We start from the raw sequence: 18,231 nt of genomic DNA, 5'->3' as shown, positions 1-18,231 counted from the left end.
GATAGTCTCAATTTGAAAAAATGCAATTGAATTTTGATAACTTTGTACATATTTTGCAGCAAAAACAGATAACTCAAAACAACGTTTCTTTGCAAAAACAGACTAGTTTGGTCGGGCTCCAGTGTGACTTACAGTATATATGTTTTTTTCCTTCTTTATTATGCATTTTCGGCAGGTGCGACTTATACTCCGGTGCGACTTATACTCCGAAAAATACGGTAATCCAATATGGGGCCAACCTCGCCCTAAATATGAGTGAAAATATATCAGTATTTTCAGACGAAGGGTGTACACCGCCTTCCACCCGAATGCAGCTTAGGCTCCAGCGACCCCCCACGACCCGTGAAAGGGACAAGTGGTAAAAAATGGATGGATGGATGCTTATTCCATCACTGTGATACATTAATTTTAATATACAGATCCTATACTTTACGTGCACAGGTTTCTTGCTCACGGACCTCTTTGATTTATCAGGATAGTGTCTCTCTTTACGCCCAGTAGGCGAGGGCACCACACACTTACTGATTTCATCAAAGTTCCTCATTATTGATGCTTTAATTTAGTTGCAGTCAGGGCAAAAATTACACAAAGCGAGCGAACATGAGCACTGATTGGATGGATGACGTCATCAACTTTCGATGCGCTGATTGGTTCTGATTGATTTGTCTTGTTTTTGCCGCAAAGACAGCATAGCGCTGGTCGGTTTCTGAAGAAATGCGACCGGTAAGTCGCTTTTGCAGAAAACTAGATTTATCTCCTGGTAGAGAATGGTGTAAACCAGGTGTGTCCAAACAACGGCCCGTAAGACCTCATGATTTTAATAATAAGGAATCAGGCCCGCAGGGTACCCCCCAGCTTAATTTTCGAAAATCTGACTGTCTAATTGCTGCCATCTTGTGGACGGCGTAAGTAAATCAGGTCAATGACCAGAAATTGTATTTTGATGCGAGGACAGCACAGCATTAACTAATATGACCCAATCCAAACAACCTTTCCTAATCATGGCGCAAATAAACTGCAAAAATTTAAAATAAGATAAAAATTAATTATAAAAAGTCCACACACATGGTCACACATAACACAACCTTCAATGAACTTTGTGGATATAAAAAAAAACATTCATAATTAGGGATGTCCGATAATGGCTTTTTGTCGATATCCGATATTCCGATATTGTCCAACTCTTTAATTACCGATACCGATATCAACCGAAACCGATATCAACCGATATATACAGTCGTGGAATTAACACATTATTATGCCTAATTTGAACAACCAGGTATGGTGAAGATAAGGTACTTTTAAAAAAAAATAAAAAAATAAAATAAGATAAATAAATTAAAAACATTTTCTTGAATAAAAAAGAAAGTATAACAATATAAAAACAGTTACATAGAAACTAGTAATTAATGAAAATTAGTAAAATTAACTGTTAAAGGTTAGTAGTATTAGTGGACCAGCAGCACGCACAATCATGTGTGCTTACGGACTGTATCACTGCAGACTGTATTGATATATATTGATATATAATGTAGGAACCAGAATATTAATAACAGAAAGAAACAACCCTTTCGTATGAATGAGTGTAAATGGGGGAAGATTTTTTTTTGGGTTGGTGCACTAATTGTAAGTGTATCTTGTGTTTTTTATGTTGATTTAATAAAAAAATATTTAAAAAAATAAAAATAAAATATCGATACCGATAATAAAAAAAATTATACCGATAATTTCCGATATTACATTTTAACGCATTTATCGGCCGATAATATCGGCAGACCGATATTATCGGACATCTCTATTCATAATTCAAAATTACACCCATTTAAATCCACTAAAAAGCATTATAGGAAAAATGCTTGGCGCATATTACCTGCTTGATATTTGTAATTACAAAACTTTAAGAAAAGTGTCATGGAAGTAAACAAGGTAGAAGTCAAACTTTCATATACTTTTATTATGTTATTATATTGATTATACATCCATTATATTAATACTAGTTATATGTGTATATATATATATATATATGTATGTGTGGGGAAAAAAAATCACAAGACTATTTCATCTCTACAAGCCTGTTTCATGAGGGGGGTGCCCTCAATCGTCAGGAGATTTTAATGGGAGCATTCGCATACCATGGTTTATATAGGGCACAGAGTGGGTGGGTACAGGCTGGCCTAGGGGCGTGGTGATTGGTTCATGTGTTACCTAGGAGGTGTTTCCGTCTATGGCGGCATGTTGTTGCAATTTCGCTGCGCTTGTTGAGGGATGACAGGTCTGGACGGTAGATAATAAACAGTTTCTCTTTCAAGCATAGGTTGCATCTTTTATTACCACTATTGTAAGGTGTGCTGGATGCAAGAATTTGCCATGTTATTGAATATTCAACATTATTGTCTTTGAGGTCCCAAATGTGTTTGCTGAGTTCTGTGGTATTTCGCAGGTTTTTGTTCCTGAAAGAAGCCTTGTGGTTGTTCCATCTGGTTTTGAATTCACCCTCGGTTAATCCTACATATGTGTCGGATGTGTTAATGTCCTTGCGTATTACCTTAGATTGGTAGACAACTGATGTTTGTAAGCATCCCCCGTTGAGGGGGCAATCAGGTTTCTTTCAACAGTTACATGCTTTGTTGGTTTTGGAGTCGTTCTGACTGGGGGTCGACGGCTCATTTGCAATTGTTTTGTTGTGGTTTGAGATGATTTGTCGTATATTGTTCATGCAGCTGTAGCTCAATTTGATGTTGTTCTTGTTGAATACTTTTCTTAGGTTGTTGTCTTTGGGAAAGTGTTTGTCAATCAGGTTGAGGAATTTGTGTCCAATGTTCGTTGAGACGTTTTTGCTGTATGGGGGGTTGTACCAGATGATGCCGTTTCGTTTTCTGTTCTTTTTTGGCTGGTTTCCTGGCGTGGGTTCATAGGTGAGGGTGAAATTGTATCCGCTTTCATCAAGGGCTTTTTGGTACGGGGGGGTTGCTTGGTCAAATTCAGCTTTGCTAGATGACAGCATCGATAGCCTTTTATTGATTCCGGTAGGTATTCTTTTCGTGGTGGTGGGTGGATGGTTGCTGTCATGGTGCACGTATTGGAGTGTTGTGTTGGTCTATATATATATATATATAGACTGTATGCATATATAGTTGGCTTTTAGCCCAATGAGGCCCCAAAGTCAAAAAGATTGGACACCCCGAGTGTAAACTATTTAGTGGTACTCAAGAGTTCAGAGTCCGTTTATCGTTTTTTTGCGCCTGGACTATTAAATTCCATTTCTCTTAACATTTTCGTACGTTATTAACCGTATCCACTTGGCATCCACTGCATCGTTCACCCGGCGGGTGGGGATTTGGGGGGGGGTCCTTTCCAGAGTTTCTCGTTGTTCCCATTGGGTTAAGTTTTTTTCTGCCCTGACGTGGGATCAGAGGAGGATGTCGTTGTGGTTTGTGCAGCCCTTTGAGACATTTGTGATTAAGGGTTATATAAGTAAAATTGGATTGATTGATTGAATTTTTGGCAAATACTGTATTTATGGTTTTAAAAGTAAGTTTACTTGTTCTCCGAGGGACAACAAATCAAGTTTGTTGATTTAGGCTACATTCACACTGCAGGGTCGGATATCCAATTCTGTTTTTTTGTCTCATCCGATTTTTTTATATGGCCATTCAAATAAAAAAAAAAGTAATTTCTAATGTAAATGCATCTGACCTGTAGGCGGACATGACGTCATGACGTTGCACGCACTGCAGTATTTAAGGGCTTCAACTTCAGTCGGTCTCACTACTGGCACATTTGTGGCAATTTCTAGGATTTGTGGCAGTTTTACAGGATATTTTGCTTCCAAGTCTGCTTAAAGAGCATGTCTGTGGGCGAGCAGTCGTAGACAGAAGTGGTGGAACTTTTACGTGAGTTCCTAAAACATATTATTGTCACCTGTTTTCTGCTTCGTTGTTAACTATTTATTTGTAACCGTCTATTTTGGCGAATAATTACGGCGCTTATCACCTAAACGCAGTAGTGTTCACATTGAGGACGCATCGCATATATATCGGATTTATATCAACCTACAAACGAGGCCTGGGTTGGATATGAAAAAGTTGGAATTGCACTGTTCACATTGACATAAAAAAAATCCTATAAAGGTCGCATATGGGCAAAACAATTGGAATTGACGTGTAGTGTGAACGAGACCTTCGTTTGAGTTGAGCTGTGACACTTCTCATTGTGACAGAAACAAATGTTAAAGAGGAAGCGTTTTGACTGTTTGAATAGGATTTCATCGAGTGACTGTGCATTTTTTCTTATACATGAAATGTTTTTCTACATCAGCGTCTTATTCTTATTGTTCTTTGTATACTTTATCCAGGGGGAGAGGTATACAGGAAGTTACCGAACAGCTCTTTGGGAACATCAAGAGGAAGTATGGCAGGAAGGACTCCCAGAAGATGCTTTCTAATCCTGATACGCAGTGGGGAAGACAGTCTGAAAAAGAAACAGGGAGCCCATCTAAAACAGAGGACAGGCAAAGGTACCGACTGGAGGAGATGACTGAGCAGTTTGGGGAAGAAAGAGAGGAAAGGAGGAAGGATGAAAGAGAGCGAACACTTCCTGGCAGGAGAGGGGTTGAAGAGGATAGAGGGATGCCCATGCTGACAGAGGAAGGAAAAGGAAGAAAGAGGCGAAGGAGGCCTTCTTTTGATGAGTCCTTTTCTGTTGAAGAAAAATCTCGGCAGCGACAGGACTCTGACACAACAGAGAAACACCAGCATAAACCTCCAGAATCCAAAGTCGCTCATAAGATGGAGACTTACAAAAATGATTCCAAGCTCTCAAGTCAGCTTGACGTCAGTGGACAGGTGATAGAAAAATATGATAGACTGGATAAAGGTGATGAAAGAGACAAGGGAGAAAAGGTAGACAGAACAGAAAGAGATGAAGCAGTTAGGAATGGGCCAGATCCAGAATCAACTTTTAGTATCAACAGAATGAAAAAGAACATTTTGGACCGTCCCAAGAACAACACTGATACACATAAACACAGAGATCTTGCTCCTAACATGAACAAACCTATCATCCCCACAAATCCCAGACTCCCTAGCCCAAACCCCAGTCCTAGCCCCAGGGGAAGTATGAGTCCAAGCCCTAAGCCCAGGCCAAACTTAAGCCCCAGCCCCAGACCGTGGGGAACCTTGAGTCCTAGCCCAAGTCACAGCACCATCTCGACAGTGAGTTCTAGATCAAGCAAGGGTAAAGACAGATGGTCTTACCTGAAAGCTAAAACCCACACAAGCATCACCTCACCCCAGAGAGACATCTGCAGTAGTCCATCAATGGTAGCCGACCCACCGTCTGCCTTCCCTATCACTCCTTCTAGTCCACTTTATACAAATACTGACAGCCTGACCGTCCATATGCCCATCAAAAGAAAGCGAGGACGCCCCAAAAAGCAGCCCCTTCTGACTGTGGAGACCATCCACGAGGGCACGTCCACTTCCCCCCCAAGCCCCCTTACACAAGAAACTGCTGCAGGGCTGAACCGCAGGAGAAAGACACACTCACCAAACACATTACTGCAGATGCCACCAACAGCAACAAGTGCGGATGATAACGGTCTGAAGGTAAAACGTGGAAAAAGCAATTCAAGGCCAGTGAACAAAGTTAAGCTTGGTAAAATGCAGAGCATCCTAAATGAGATCCTGTCGAGCTCCAGTAAGACCAACATGAAGTCTCCTTCTGCACCTGTTACCTCTGCTATGAGTGCCATGGCATCCACCATTGAGGCTCGTCTAGGAAAACAAATAAATGTCAGCAAGAGAGGAACCATCTACATTGGTAAAAAGAGAGGCCGGAAACCTCGAGCTGAAATGCAAGGCTCCAATCTTCCAAAATCACAAAGGGACAAGCCGTCCATGTGCGCCTCAATGTCCAGTCTGTATGAGAGCTCAGTTGTGGCATCAAATACCTCCTCTCCCTGCTCCAGTGCACCATCAATGCGAGCCAGCCACTCTGATTCCACTATGCCTAGTCTGCAGCCCATTTCAGCCCTACCCCCCAAACCTCAAGGAAGAGGATTCCTGTCTGGGGGATGGAAACTGTCACCTCCCCGTCTCCTCGCTAATTCACCCTCTCAACTATCGGAAGGTGCATCAGTGAAGGAGGTCACCTTGTCTCCAATCAGTGAGTCCCACAGTGAAGAGACTATTCCCAGTGACAGCGGGATTGGGACTGACAACAACAGCACCTCAGATCAGACTGAGAAAGGCCCCGCCTCTCGACGCAGGTGCAGTACTTTTACTCACATCAGCTGACAATCTGACAGCAGTGGTGTTTCAAAAGTGTTGTGTTGTATTGTTTCAGGTATTCATTTGATCTGTGTGGATTTGAGGCTACCGAGGCTGCTGCTCTGGAAGCATCCGCCAAAGGCAGTAGAGCTCGAAGTGAACGACAAGTAGCTACAGTAGACAACTTCCTTACCCAACAGGAGAAGAAGCAAAAACATAATCGCCGTAAGAGGAAGTGTCTTCAGAGTCGGGATCATCTTCAATTTCTTTCTGAGTTAGAGGAGGTAATACATTGTTTTTGCAATTTCTAAAATGTGAACTCTGTCAAATTTCCATTTTTTTCTAACCATGTCCCACTTTGAACTGCTTGCTTCTAGGTTGTGTCAAAGCTCCAGGAGCTACAAGTGTCTCACAGAAGATACACTTGCTACCCACAGCATCCCTATCCCTCAATTTTCCGTCTCAACTTCCACCATTATTACCCGCTCACCTATGACACATACCCCTGCAACTCCAGTCCGTACATCCGCAGGAGTGCTGAACTAAAGGCCAAGAGGAGACGGGGTCGTCCAGCCAAAGCCAGTGAGCCCATTGCCTCGAAGCTACCTTTTGTTCAAGGATATGGCTATCCACTGGCAGGGGGAAATTACTATGCACCGTATGCCATGCCTTACACACCCCATCTAAGTCTAGGCTACTTCCCCCCTGCGACCCCGTTCTACCTGCCTCACCACTCCCTTGGACATGTCGCCCCATCACCCTTTATGAGACCTGCTGTACCTCCCCCCAAGGCTTTCCACTCCAATGGCCACGCAAAGCTCCAGGCAGGGGTCAAACATCGCAGCGTCAGTGGTCAACTTCAGGGACCTTCAGCAAGAGGAGAGGTTTTAGGATCCCTGGGGAATGGCAGTTCAGGTGGTCTCGGAGGCATGCGCCTACATAAGAGGAAGCACAAGCATAAACATAAGCACAAAGACGAGCCCTTGCTTTCCCCACGAGACTGTCAGGAGTTGGGTGGCCTCTTCAGCGGGGCAAAGGCCAGTTCACATCGCAACATGCTGAGTGACTCATCCAGTCTAGGCCCTGCAAAGCATCAGGAGAAGCAGAGGGCGAACAGTAGAGGCCCAAGCCTGGGATCTACATTGGGGATGTTTGAATCAGAAAAGCTATCCTCACCTTCTCTTTCCGACAACCACTTCCACTCCCGTCAGACTGGACCGCCTACTAACAGTTTCATGAATAGCTACAGTAGCCAATCACAGCAGCCAGAATCCACGTCCTTTCTCTTCCTGGGGTCACAAGAGGATGAATGTGGTTCGAGGAGCAGGAAGATGAGACCCAGTGTGTTCGGAGATCAAGGCCTAATGTCATTGCAGTCTGCCCGGCAGGAGACAGGACAGATGAACGAGTGCTCCAGCCCTCCTCTTTCTGGTAAGAACCTCTGACACAAGGCATGAGCCCTTACGTTACTACTCCACACTGTGTACACGCATACTACAAAATATAGTGGCTCTTCCTGTTACGCTTTATTGGGTTTTTTACTTGTTTTGCCGTACACCACAGTGAATATATATGTCACTGATTTAATGGGTGTGTGTAAATCAGTCTTTGAACTGCAACATTAGCCTGGTTGGCATTGGTGGGAATTCCTTCCCTGCTTGTTAAATAGCTATAGCATCAAAACAACACCGGACATGTTCAAAATCTAATTTTAAAAGTGCAGTGCAAGCAGTCAGGATATTGGATTTAGTCAAACGGGAGCATGTTTACAAATATAATTGGTGTCTAATGCCTTATTCTGTTCCTTAGTGGTATATATAACAAGGTGATTTCCTAATGGGGCATCAATTTAATCACATTTTTATTCCGCCATGTCAGGGTTCCCAAGTTTTAATTTAACACGCAAGCATGAAGTACTCTTAAACGCATGTAAAGAGGCGGTGTAGTCCAGAAATACCACAACTAAACCAATATGCTTTCCCCCTCCAACATTCTGAATTCTTCTGTGTTTGAGCACATCTGGCTTGGGATCAAGAGAACGTAATGCATGGATGGAGACAACTATAATTCACCAATCTTGCCCCCCCCCACCCCCCCAACCCCCGCTCCCTCCCTCCGCTCCTGCCAATGCCTTTGCCAGAGATATATTATTCACACAGTGTGATTTATTTTCTACAGACACGCCGTAAAAGGCCCTTGCCTGTGTTAAAAGAGCTGGCTGGCAGCCAGGGGTTTAATGACTGGGGCCTAGTCCAGGGGCTCCGATAGAGTACCCCCCTCCCCTCTCCTGCGCCGCCACCCGCAGGGGATCCAGAACGGATGACTCACATACACACAACTCAAACCTTGCACATCCTCCTTGCATTTTCCCACTTTACTTCTCTTTCACACTCCTTTTTGCAGGTTTCCCTATTTTCTACTATTGGTTGGGAATCGACACATCCATGCACACGTCTTCCTCCCCCTCTTTCCCACTTCCCTTTTTTTTTTTTCCAGGTCTCCCCTCCCCCTTGTTCCCCCATTACCCTCTCCTTTCCCTAGTCCCTCTGCCCCTCCTCTAGCATGACTTACTGCTTCACTTCACAGCTTAAGTCCAATTAAAATACAAGCGCGTGTGCACGCGTGTGCACGCATGTGCGCGGACACGCACACGCAGGCAAAGAACCCCTCGTGCACGCGCAGTGTACATAGCTAAGGTGTTTTCATATTAAATATATCCTTACAATATCACATGCACCATTTTAATGGTATTTCTCCTTTAAAGCAGGTCTCGTCGCTTGTGACACTTCTCATATACATACTCGCACTAACGCAGGTTCTGTCCTGAATTAATGAGGTGCATTTCCTTTGAGTCCCACGCTTACACGTATTCATGATGCCAAGAAGGATGGTATAAAATAAGACACGGCAAAGATCAAACCTGCAGTGTGTGTGCAGTGGGAGCTTACTATTCCGCAGAGAAACAAGTCCTCAGTGCTATATGGACCCTCGCACTGTTGAAGGTCACCCGTTTTATGTTCCGTGTATGCAGCTCATAAATTTCATCTACTTGGTGTGTGCGTGTGTGTGTGCATGTGTGTGTGTGTGTGAGTGTGTGTGTGAGAGAGAGAGAGCGCTTAGTTGAGCTGATAACATGCGCAGCTCATAAACTCTTGATACTTATTGCTTTCTGCATTACACTAATTTCATTGTGTGCCCTGAATTCTTCAGCGACAATAGAATGTGATGTTCTTCTGAATTGTAAATGGAGGGTGGTCAAGCCTTACTTTATCTGCCCTCTCTCCTCACTTCATTAGCAAATCCGTCAAAATGGAGCTAAGGACTCTCGGTCTCTTCATTTGCACCTTTATGTTCTTTTTATCCTTTCAAATGTAAGAAAAGGATACCATATTTTCTGGACTAAAGAGCACACCACTACATTTTGGAAGAAACAATTATTTTTTTCCATATATAAGCCGCAGATACATTATGAAATTAGTTATTTACACATACATTTTTTCTAAATATCTATTTAATTGTTTACAAACGATGTCTGTAACATGGCAGTAAAACGGCTGATCAAACAAAAGAGAAGCCATCGCCATGGACCCACTAGCTAGCTCTCCAGCTAAACAGACTCAATAACTCCACTGTGACGTTTTGGTGAATTTACTGAGGAACTCATGAAACTAAAACAATACAAAAATAATGCCATTGTAAATTTATAATGCTAACACAGACAGTCGAAAACGTGTTAATATATTAGCTAATGCTAACCTCAAATCAATCATCCATCCATCCATTCTTGTTCTACCGCTCATCCCTTTCGGGGTCGCGGGAGGTGCTGGAGCCTATCTCAGCTACAATCGGGCGCAAGGCGCGGTACACCCTGGACAAGTCGCCACCTCATCAGATAGACAGACAACATTTAGACTCACATTCACACACTAGGGCCAATTTAGTGTCATCAATCAACCTATCCCCAGGTGCATGTCTTTGGAGGTGGGAGGAAGCCGGAGTACCCGGAGGGAACCCACGCAGTCACGGGGAGAACATGCAAACTCAATCAATCAAAGTTTATTTATATAACCCTAAATCACAAGTGTCTCAAAGGGCTGCACAAGTCGCAACGACATCCTCTGCTCAGATCCCACATCAGGGCAAGAAAAAACTCAACCCGATGGGATACAATAGGAAACCTTGGAGGGGACCGGTGCAATGGACGTCGAGTGGATCTAGTTAATAGTGTGAGAGTCCAGTCCATGGTGGGGCCAGCAGGAGATCATCTTGAGTGGAGACAAGTCAGCAGCGCAGAGACGTCCCCAACTGATGCACAGATGCGTGGTCCACCCCAGGTCCCGACTTTGAACAGCTAGCGCATCATCTGTAACATCTGTGGTCACCTAATAACCTCTCCATGCAGGAGAGGGGGGCAGAGCAGAAAAGAAACGGCAGATCAACTGGTCTAAAAGGGGGGTCTATTTAAAGGCTAGTGTAAACAAATGAGTTTTAAGATGGGACCTAAATGCTTCTACTGAGGTAGCATCTCTAACTGTTACCGGGAGGGCATTCCTAACGACACTAGCTTCATTACATTACGATAGCATGTACAAATAAGCATTAAAACACTCCTACAGCCATCACACATGAGTAATAAGTATAATATTGTTTTAGTTACATTGTAAAACATACACGCGTTGCTTGAAGTGATGAATGAAGAGTCATTTCGAGTAGTAACGCTATGGAAGACTGAGAAGACGGAACGGCAATTGTTCCTCCGGTTCAAAGCTCTAAACAGAAGAGCCACCTGCAGTGGGCAAACTTTTGAAAAAACTATTTTCCATATGGCGTTAGCGAAGACGCCACCGAAGAAAAATCCATGAATTAGGAGAACATTTGCGGTTTATAGTCCGGAATGTACAGTACTTTACAGCTTCACATGCTGTATTTCACCATACCTCATCAACTGTATGGGAAAGTTAGTCTTGAGATGTCGAAAGGAATACAGTTGAAATACATTAATGTCGTGGAACTGTGGACCAGCTCTATACTCTCGGCAGGGTCCTTGAGGGTGCATGGGAGTTTGCCCAACCAGTCTACATGTGCTTTGTGGACTTGGAGAAGGCATTCGACCGTGTCCCTCGGGAAGTCCTGTGGGGAGTGCTCAGAGAGTATGGGGTATCGGACTGTCTGATTTTGGCGGTCCGCTCCCTGTATGATCAGTGTCAGAGCTTGGTCTGCATTGCCGGCAGTAAGTCGGACACGTTTCCAGTGAAGGTTGGACTCCGCCAAGGCTGCCCTTTGTCACCGATTCTGTTCATAACTTTTATGAACAGAATTTCTAGGCGCAGTCAAGGCGTTGAGGGGATCTGGTTTGGTGGCTGCAGGATTAGGTCTCTGCTTTTTGCAGATGATGTGGTCCTGATGGCTTCATCTGGCCAGGATCTTCAGCTCTCGCTGGATCGGTTCGCAGCTGAGTGTGAAGCGACTGGGATGAGAATCAGCACCTTCAAGTCTGAGTCCATGGTTCTCGCCCGGGAAAGGGTGGAGTGCCATCTCCGGGTTGCGGAGGAGACCCTGCCCCAAGTGGAGGAGTTCAAGTACCTCGGAGTCTTGTTCACGAGTGAGGGAAGAGTGGATGGTGAGATCGACAGACGGGTCGGTGCGGCGTCTTCAGTAATGCGGACGCTGTATTGATCCGTTGTGGTGAAGAAGGAGCTAAGCCGGAAGGCAAAGCTCTCAATTTACCGGTCGATCTACGTTCCCATCCTCACCTATCGTCATGAGCTTTGGGTTATGACCTAAAGGACAAGATCACGGGTACAAGCGGCCGAAATGAGTTTCCTCCGCCGGGTGGCGGGGCTCTCCCTTAGAGATAGGGTGAGAAGCTCTGTCATCCGAGGGGAGCTCAAAATAAAGCCGCTGCTCCTCCACATCGAGAGGAACCAGATGAGGTGGTTCGGGCATCTGGTCAGGATGCCACCCGATCGCCTCCCAAGGGAGGTGTTTAGGGCACGTCCGACCGGTAAGAGGCCACGGGAAAGACCCAGGACACGTTGGGAAGACTATGTCTCCCGGCTGGCCTGGGAACGCCTCGTGATCTCCCGGGAAGAGCTGGACGAAGTGGCTGGGGAGAGGGAAGTCTGGGCTTCCCTGCTTAGGCTGGTGCCCCCGCGACCCGACCTCGGATAAGCGGAAGAAGATGGATGGATGGATGGATGGATACATTAATATGCAAAGGTCTTGGGACACGGCTAGCTTTATTTTAATTGCCTTTTCCAAACAAGTGGAAAAAGTAAATAACTGGACGGTTACAGTTAGGATTTCATTGAAAATGGAAAGAACACCTAAAACTATTGATAATTATTAATAGAGGTGCCAAATATAACAAATTAACTCATGTAATTAATCACAAATACGTTTTGTATTTATCATATAAATACAGATTACTCAAGCAATTTATTTTACATGTAGACACTCTTTGACCTTAACTGCAGATGGTTACATGAAAGGCGCCGCAGGTTTTTATATGGTCAGTGATCAGTACAAATTTCACTTCAAAATCCACCCTGATGGGAATTTAGATAAAATACTTACCAAGTTTTTGAACAAATAAATGACATGCATTCAAGTAAAACATTTAAAAAATGTTCCCGTAGGACATTCTGACCATAAAACTGCATTTGTGTCGAAATATTGAGCTCCTTTATTTAATTAATTAATTATGCTAGCGAGTAACAACCTGTGTTTATGCATGATTAATCCAAATACAAAAGTGTGATTAAACTGATTTAAAAAAGAATAATGATTTGATGGAACAAATTATTGTGGTCATTAAATTAGATAAAGGAATGCATTTTTTTTAAGTCAAAAGGGCATCAATGGCATCAATGCTTGTTTTAGGAAAAATAGTTGAAATAAACAAATATTTTTATGAAAATACTGTACTATACTGGTACATTAGTCTTTAGTCATTAGTCGTGAGTCTATTTCTCTCCCTCAAGGCAGCACAAGGTTATACAACTCCTGAGGTAACTGTTAGTACCTTTTCCAGGGTCGAATAGATATGCAAGAGCCAAATGTCAAGGGTACAAAGTACTATTTATGAAGCTATAATACCTGGGTGAAATGCAATCTTAGCCTTCAAAATATACAGTAGTACCTCAACTTATGAGCTTAATTAGCTCTTAACTCAAAACACTTGTATCTCAAATCAACCTTGCCCATTAAAATGAATTGACTCCCAAACTCCCAAACAGCACATTTTTAACATGTAAAAAGTACATTTCAAAGAAGAAATATTGTGTGAAATAATGCAACAGAATGCACTACTAACATATACAGTTTTTAATGATGTAATTAGAGCTGCACAAAAAATCGATTTACATCTGAACTATTTTTATCCCAATTCAATGTCCATTCATAATATTCAAAAAAGTGATAAAAAAAATAAATATATATATATATATATGTATATATATATATATATATATTTTTTTTTTAAAGTAACTTACAAATCACTTTCCGTAGTATTTAATTAAATTTATTAAGGAGTAATTCCGTTAGTATTTAAATACATTTTTTGGTAAAGTAACTATAATTAATGACTTTTTTAAAGTAATTTTCAGAACACTGCTTGCAACTTAAAGCATAATAAGCCAAAAGACCAAACACTCTTAAGTTGAGGTATCACTGTATTTGTATTCAGCTTACCACACTTTAATATGTAGACGACCGCAGATGTGGGAGTCTTTGGCAAGAGAAACTGCATGATGGAAAACGAGTAAATGGTAAAAAATAAAATAAAATAAAAACAGCATTCTGTCTGCAGGCTGCTTGGGGACGAGTGGCTGATTGCGCTTTTCCTCCATGTTGGCAGTGGTTCATTGGAATGAAAGCCCAGACAGAGAGGGAGGGCGATGTAGTCCAAGCAATGGAAAACAAAAAGAGCGACAGAGACAGAAAAGGGCTTTCTGAAATCAAGAAGGAAATTAGAAATTGCGGCGTTAATTACATGTGCGACTTTAGAAGGCTTTTGGCAGCCTCTGCTCCAGATGCTCGGGGTTGTTATTGTGTGGAAACATATTAAATGGCTGAAGGAGACATTTCTGCCAGTTTCCTCCTCTCTGCTCTCCAGCACACAATTACAGGATAGGATCTGCTCTCCTGGCTCAGCTGGGCTTTGAAAGGCTTACATGAATATGTCAAAATTACCAGGAAGCTCTTGAAGCTGAAGTAAAATTAAAAAAAAAAAAGAAGACATTCCCTTCCTGAGCAAAGTTGCTATCGTTTCCTCCTTGGCTTTGCAGGGCTTTCTCATTTTAATCAAAGAACTTGGAGATTTATTTACCTTTCTGTTTTGTTTTGTTTTTTGACTCTCCCAGGTGCTCCCGGTAAGCGTCGGTATAAGCGTCGAGAGGTGGAACAGATCCAGAAGGAGGTGAGGAGGATGCATTCTTTGAACTTCGAGCATGTGCAGAAGATCCTCCGTGCCAAGCGCCTGCAGCGACAAGCCAAAACGGGGAACAACGTCATCAAGAGACGACCCGGACGGCCCCGGAAGCAGCCCTTGGACGCGGGGCCGGCCGACGGACAGGAGGGGAACCGGGGCGATGGCGGCGGTTTGGACTCCGCTCAGAGAGCTGACGGCAGGACTCAGGGGATGCCTGTTCTGGAGAGGTGCGACCAGCCGGCGGGCAGCCTCAAAGACCACGATTCCATCTCGGCGACCATCGAGAAGGTGGTCCACAAGGCTCGGTCAGTGGGGGGCAAACGCAGAGGCAGGGGCCACAGCGGGGACGACTTATGGGCGCCCTCCAATCAATAGAACACAAGCTTTGAAAGATCCAGTGCCCTTAAGCCCGGGACTCATGGTGCACTTTGGTTCGGGAGCACTTGTTTGTAAAGATTCCTTGGACCTACGTTTAAAAACACGGCACTATTGTGTGGTACTTATGCTAGCATAGGATATTCTGTCTCTGATACAGTGATGTGTATGGTACTTTATGATCCTGTATCTGAATGTGGCCTCAGCCATATATTTACCAGCAAGGGGAGGGAGGGAGGGAGGGGGGTTACGGTTCATATAAAACTGTGCAGCTCAGCATATTTTCTGCCTTTCTAAGGGAGCGTGTCAAAGAGAATCCAGCAGTAATTAAGCCACCCTCCCCTTCTACTTATCCTCTAGTGTTTGTGCTCATGTCGCTTCAGTGTTTGCTCTTCTTCCACCCCGTTTCCCCGATCTACGCACCCTACTTCCCGCTTCAAGGCAATATGGTAGACTAGACTGTCGTAAACTGTACATCAGGGCTATTCAACTGGCGGCCCCGGGGCCAAATCCGGCCAGGGAATGAAACCGTACCGGCTCCCAGTTCAGTTCAAAACTTGGGCGACACACATTTCTGCAGAAAATTCCTAAAAATACAAGAATGCTCCTGTTGTGACGTGGAAACGCAATGCATTGTGGGCCTTGCTGGCTTATGAATAGCTTATTTACACGGCTGAATGCAAATCTCTGTCATAAAGTTTTGTTCGTTTCTTTACTAAGTTCCAAATATGGCGCGGACTGTTTGGTTTGTTTTAGAAGTTCATGCTCATAGACTTTGATTGATCAGATCTAGTCTTAGACTTAGATTGGTCAGATCTAGTCTGGAGGCTGGTGCCAAAACCCCAAATATATATACTCCAATACCATGAGGGTGAGTCTGGGCAAGGATGGTTCTGCCCAATCGTAGTGAAGTCAACATTCGTTTTTCTCACCAATCACCAATCTAAGTCTAAGAGTAGATCTGACCAATCTAAGTCTAAGACTAGATCTGATCAATCTAAGTATAAGACTATATCTAATCAATTTAAGTCCAAGACTAGATCTGACCAATCTAAGTCTAAAACTAGATCTGACCAATCTAAGGCTAAGACTAGATCTGACCAATCTGAGTCTAAGACTGGATCTGACCAATCGAGGTCTAAAACTTAATCTGACCGATCTAAGTCTAAGACTAGATCTGACCATTCTAAGTCTAAGACTAGATCTGACCAATCTAAGTCTATGAGCATGAACTGATAAAGTTGTCTAAGACAAACTAAACAGTTCAGTTGTGATCGAGTGAACGCCTTGAGAAGGACGCAATGCTTGTTATGATTGCTTCTTGGACAAAAAACCCCTGATTTGATGAGATTGTCTCATTTCCAGTGTGAAAGTAAAGCCAAGAAAGTCTGGTTAGTGAGCTAATAAAGAGACTGCGAATAGCCTGGATATTATAGACGATCGAACATCACTTTTAATGCCATCACCTGGTACCTCTTGGTGTGTTCATGGCATTTTCACACTGGTAAGTTTGAATCAAAGCATGTTTTATTCTGTTTCACACGTAGCATTTAGTAGGTTGTTAGCATTAGCTAAGCTAGCTGCGGGCTACAGACAACGTACAGTATTTTGGAAAAAAGCAATACCCCGGTTCATCAATCAATAACTGAGAAGACCTTTAATATATCCAACATTAATGCAGTGTGTATTTCAGGCTTGAAATATATTTAGTTTAAAAGGAATTTCTTCAGGGGACACCACACAGTGACAAGTACTGTTGACTTACCTCTGAAATAACGACAGTTATACTTCTTATACTTTTTCAAATGTTCTTGTAATCCGACCATATTTTCGGTATATTAGATGGAATCTTTACCTGACACAAACTATCAGTCGTGAGAACACTCTGTGAACAGGCCAACATCATAACAGAAGAACAAGATAGAAAAAAAGAGAAACACATCAAAAATGCACTCAAAAACTGCCAATATCTGACCTGGGCCACCAAAAAGGGGAAGAACAAGTAAAAAACAAGGAAAAGAGAACAAAGAAGAAACCCAAAGAAAAACCTGAAATAAAGAACAAAGAGGACATAACCTTACCATACATTAGGAGAATAACAGAACCATGAAAAAACACAAAATGAACACAACAGTTAAACCTCACACAAAACAAAACAGTTACTTGTACATCCAAAAGACAAAGAACAAGACAAGAAATGCAATGTAATTTCTGAAATCCCGTGTAAATCATGCAAAAAATCATACATCGGAGAAACAGGGAGGACATTCAACACAAGGAAGAAAGAACATCAGAAAGAATGTGAAAAAGAGACAACTGGAAGGTTTACAAGAAGCCTAAAACAAAAATCCGAACAGGAAATCTTAAAACCAGCCATATCAGATCATTGCAAAATAAATAACCACATCATGGACTGGGACAACGCCAAAATCATTGGGACTGAAAGTAACAAATTCAAACGATGAATTAAGGAGACGATCGAACTAAGGAAGAAACCATCAATCGAGATAAGGCTGCATTCATGCTTTCGCATACCTGGGACTCCATCCTCCATTAACCATCAAGCGGCGGGTGGGGGGACAGCCAACCAGGTAGACTTGACAGGTCTGCCTGGTTGGCCACGCCTATAAGAACAGCTGATAGGCAACAGTCACAGTGATCAGGTGACCCTTCTGAAGAAGACTGCAGATGACAGTCGAAACATCCATCCATCCATCCATTTTCTACCGCTTGTCCCTTTCGGGGTCGCGGGGGTCGCTGGAGCCTATCTCAGCTGCATTCGGGTGAAAGGCGGGGTACACCCTGGACAAGTCACCACCTCATCGCAGGGCCAACACAGATAGACAGACAACATTCACATTCTCATTCACACACTAGGGACAATTTAGTGTTGCCAATCAACCTGCATGTCTTTGGAAGTGGGAGGAAGCCGGAGTACCCGGAGGGAACCCACGCAGTCACGGGGAGAACATGCAAACTCCACACAGAAAGATCCAGAGCGCAGGATCGAACCCAGGACCTTCGTATTGTGAGGCAGACGCACTAACCCCTGTTTCACTGTGCTGCCCCAGTCGAAACATGTCAAGTAAAAATTCCATCTAACATACCGAAAAATATTGTCTGATTACAAGTACATTAGAAAAAGTATACGAACAA

The 18,231-nt window shown here is 43.3% G+C and overlaps 1 protein-coding gene across 2 annotated transcripts in view; it reads left to right on the top strand.

Moving 5' to 3' along the window:
* Window positions 1–17,973, top strand: part of setbp1 (SET binding protein 1) — a 127,021-nt gene extending 109,048 nt beyond the window's left edge. For both annotated transcript variants that reach the window (XM_061986480.1, XM_061986481.1), the window contains exons 4-7: window positions 4,355–6,268; window positions 6,346–6,553; window positions 6,647–7,700; window positions 14,633–17,973. In XM_061986480.1, the coding sequence (XP_061842464.1) occupies window positions 4,355–6,268; window positions 6,346–6,553; window positions 6,647–7,700; window positions 14,633–15,075 (3,619 nt within the window). In that variant the 3' untranslated portion in view covers window positions 15,076–17,973. The remainder of the gene's footprint in view (window positions 1–4,354; window positions 6,269–6,345; window positions 6,554–6,646; window positions 7,701–14,632) is intronic.
* The last annotated feature ends 258 nt before the right edge of the window (window positions 17,974–18,231 follow it).

The sequence above is a fragment of the Nerophis lumbriciformis genome, linkage group LG12, assembly GCF_033978685.3.
Source record: "Nerophis lumbriciformis linkage group LG12, RoL_Nlum_v2.1, whole genome shotgun sequence".
Taxonomy (NCBI): Eukaryota; Metazoa; Chordata; class Actinopteri; order Syngnathiformes; family Syngnathidae; genus Nerophis; species Nerophis lumbriciformis.
Note: the sequence above shows the minus strand (reverse complement) of the source record. Positions and strands in the feature narration are given on the sequence as shown.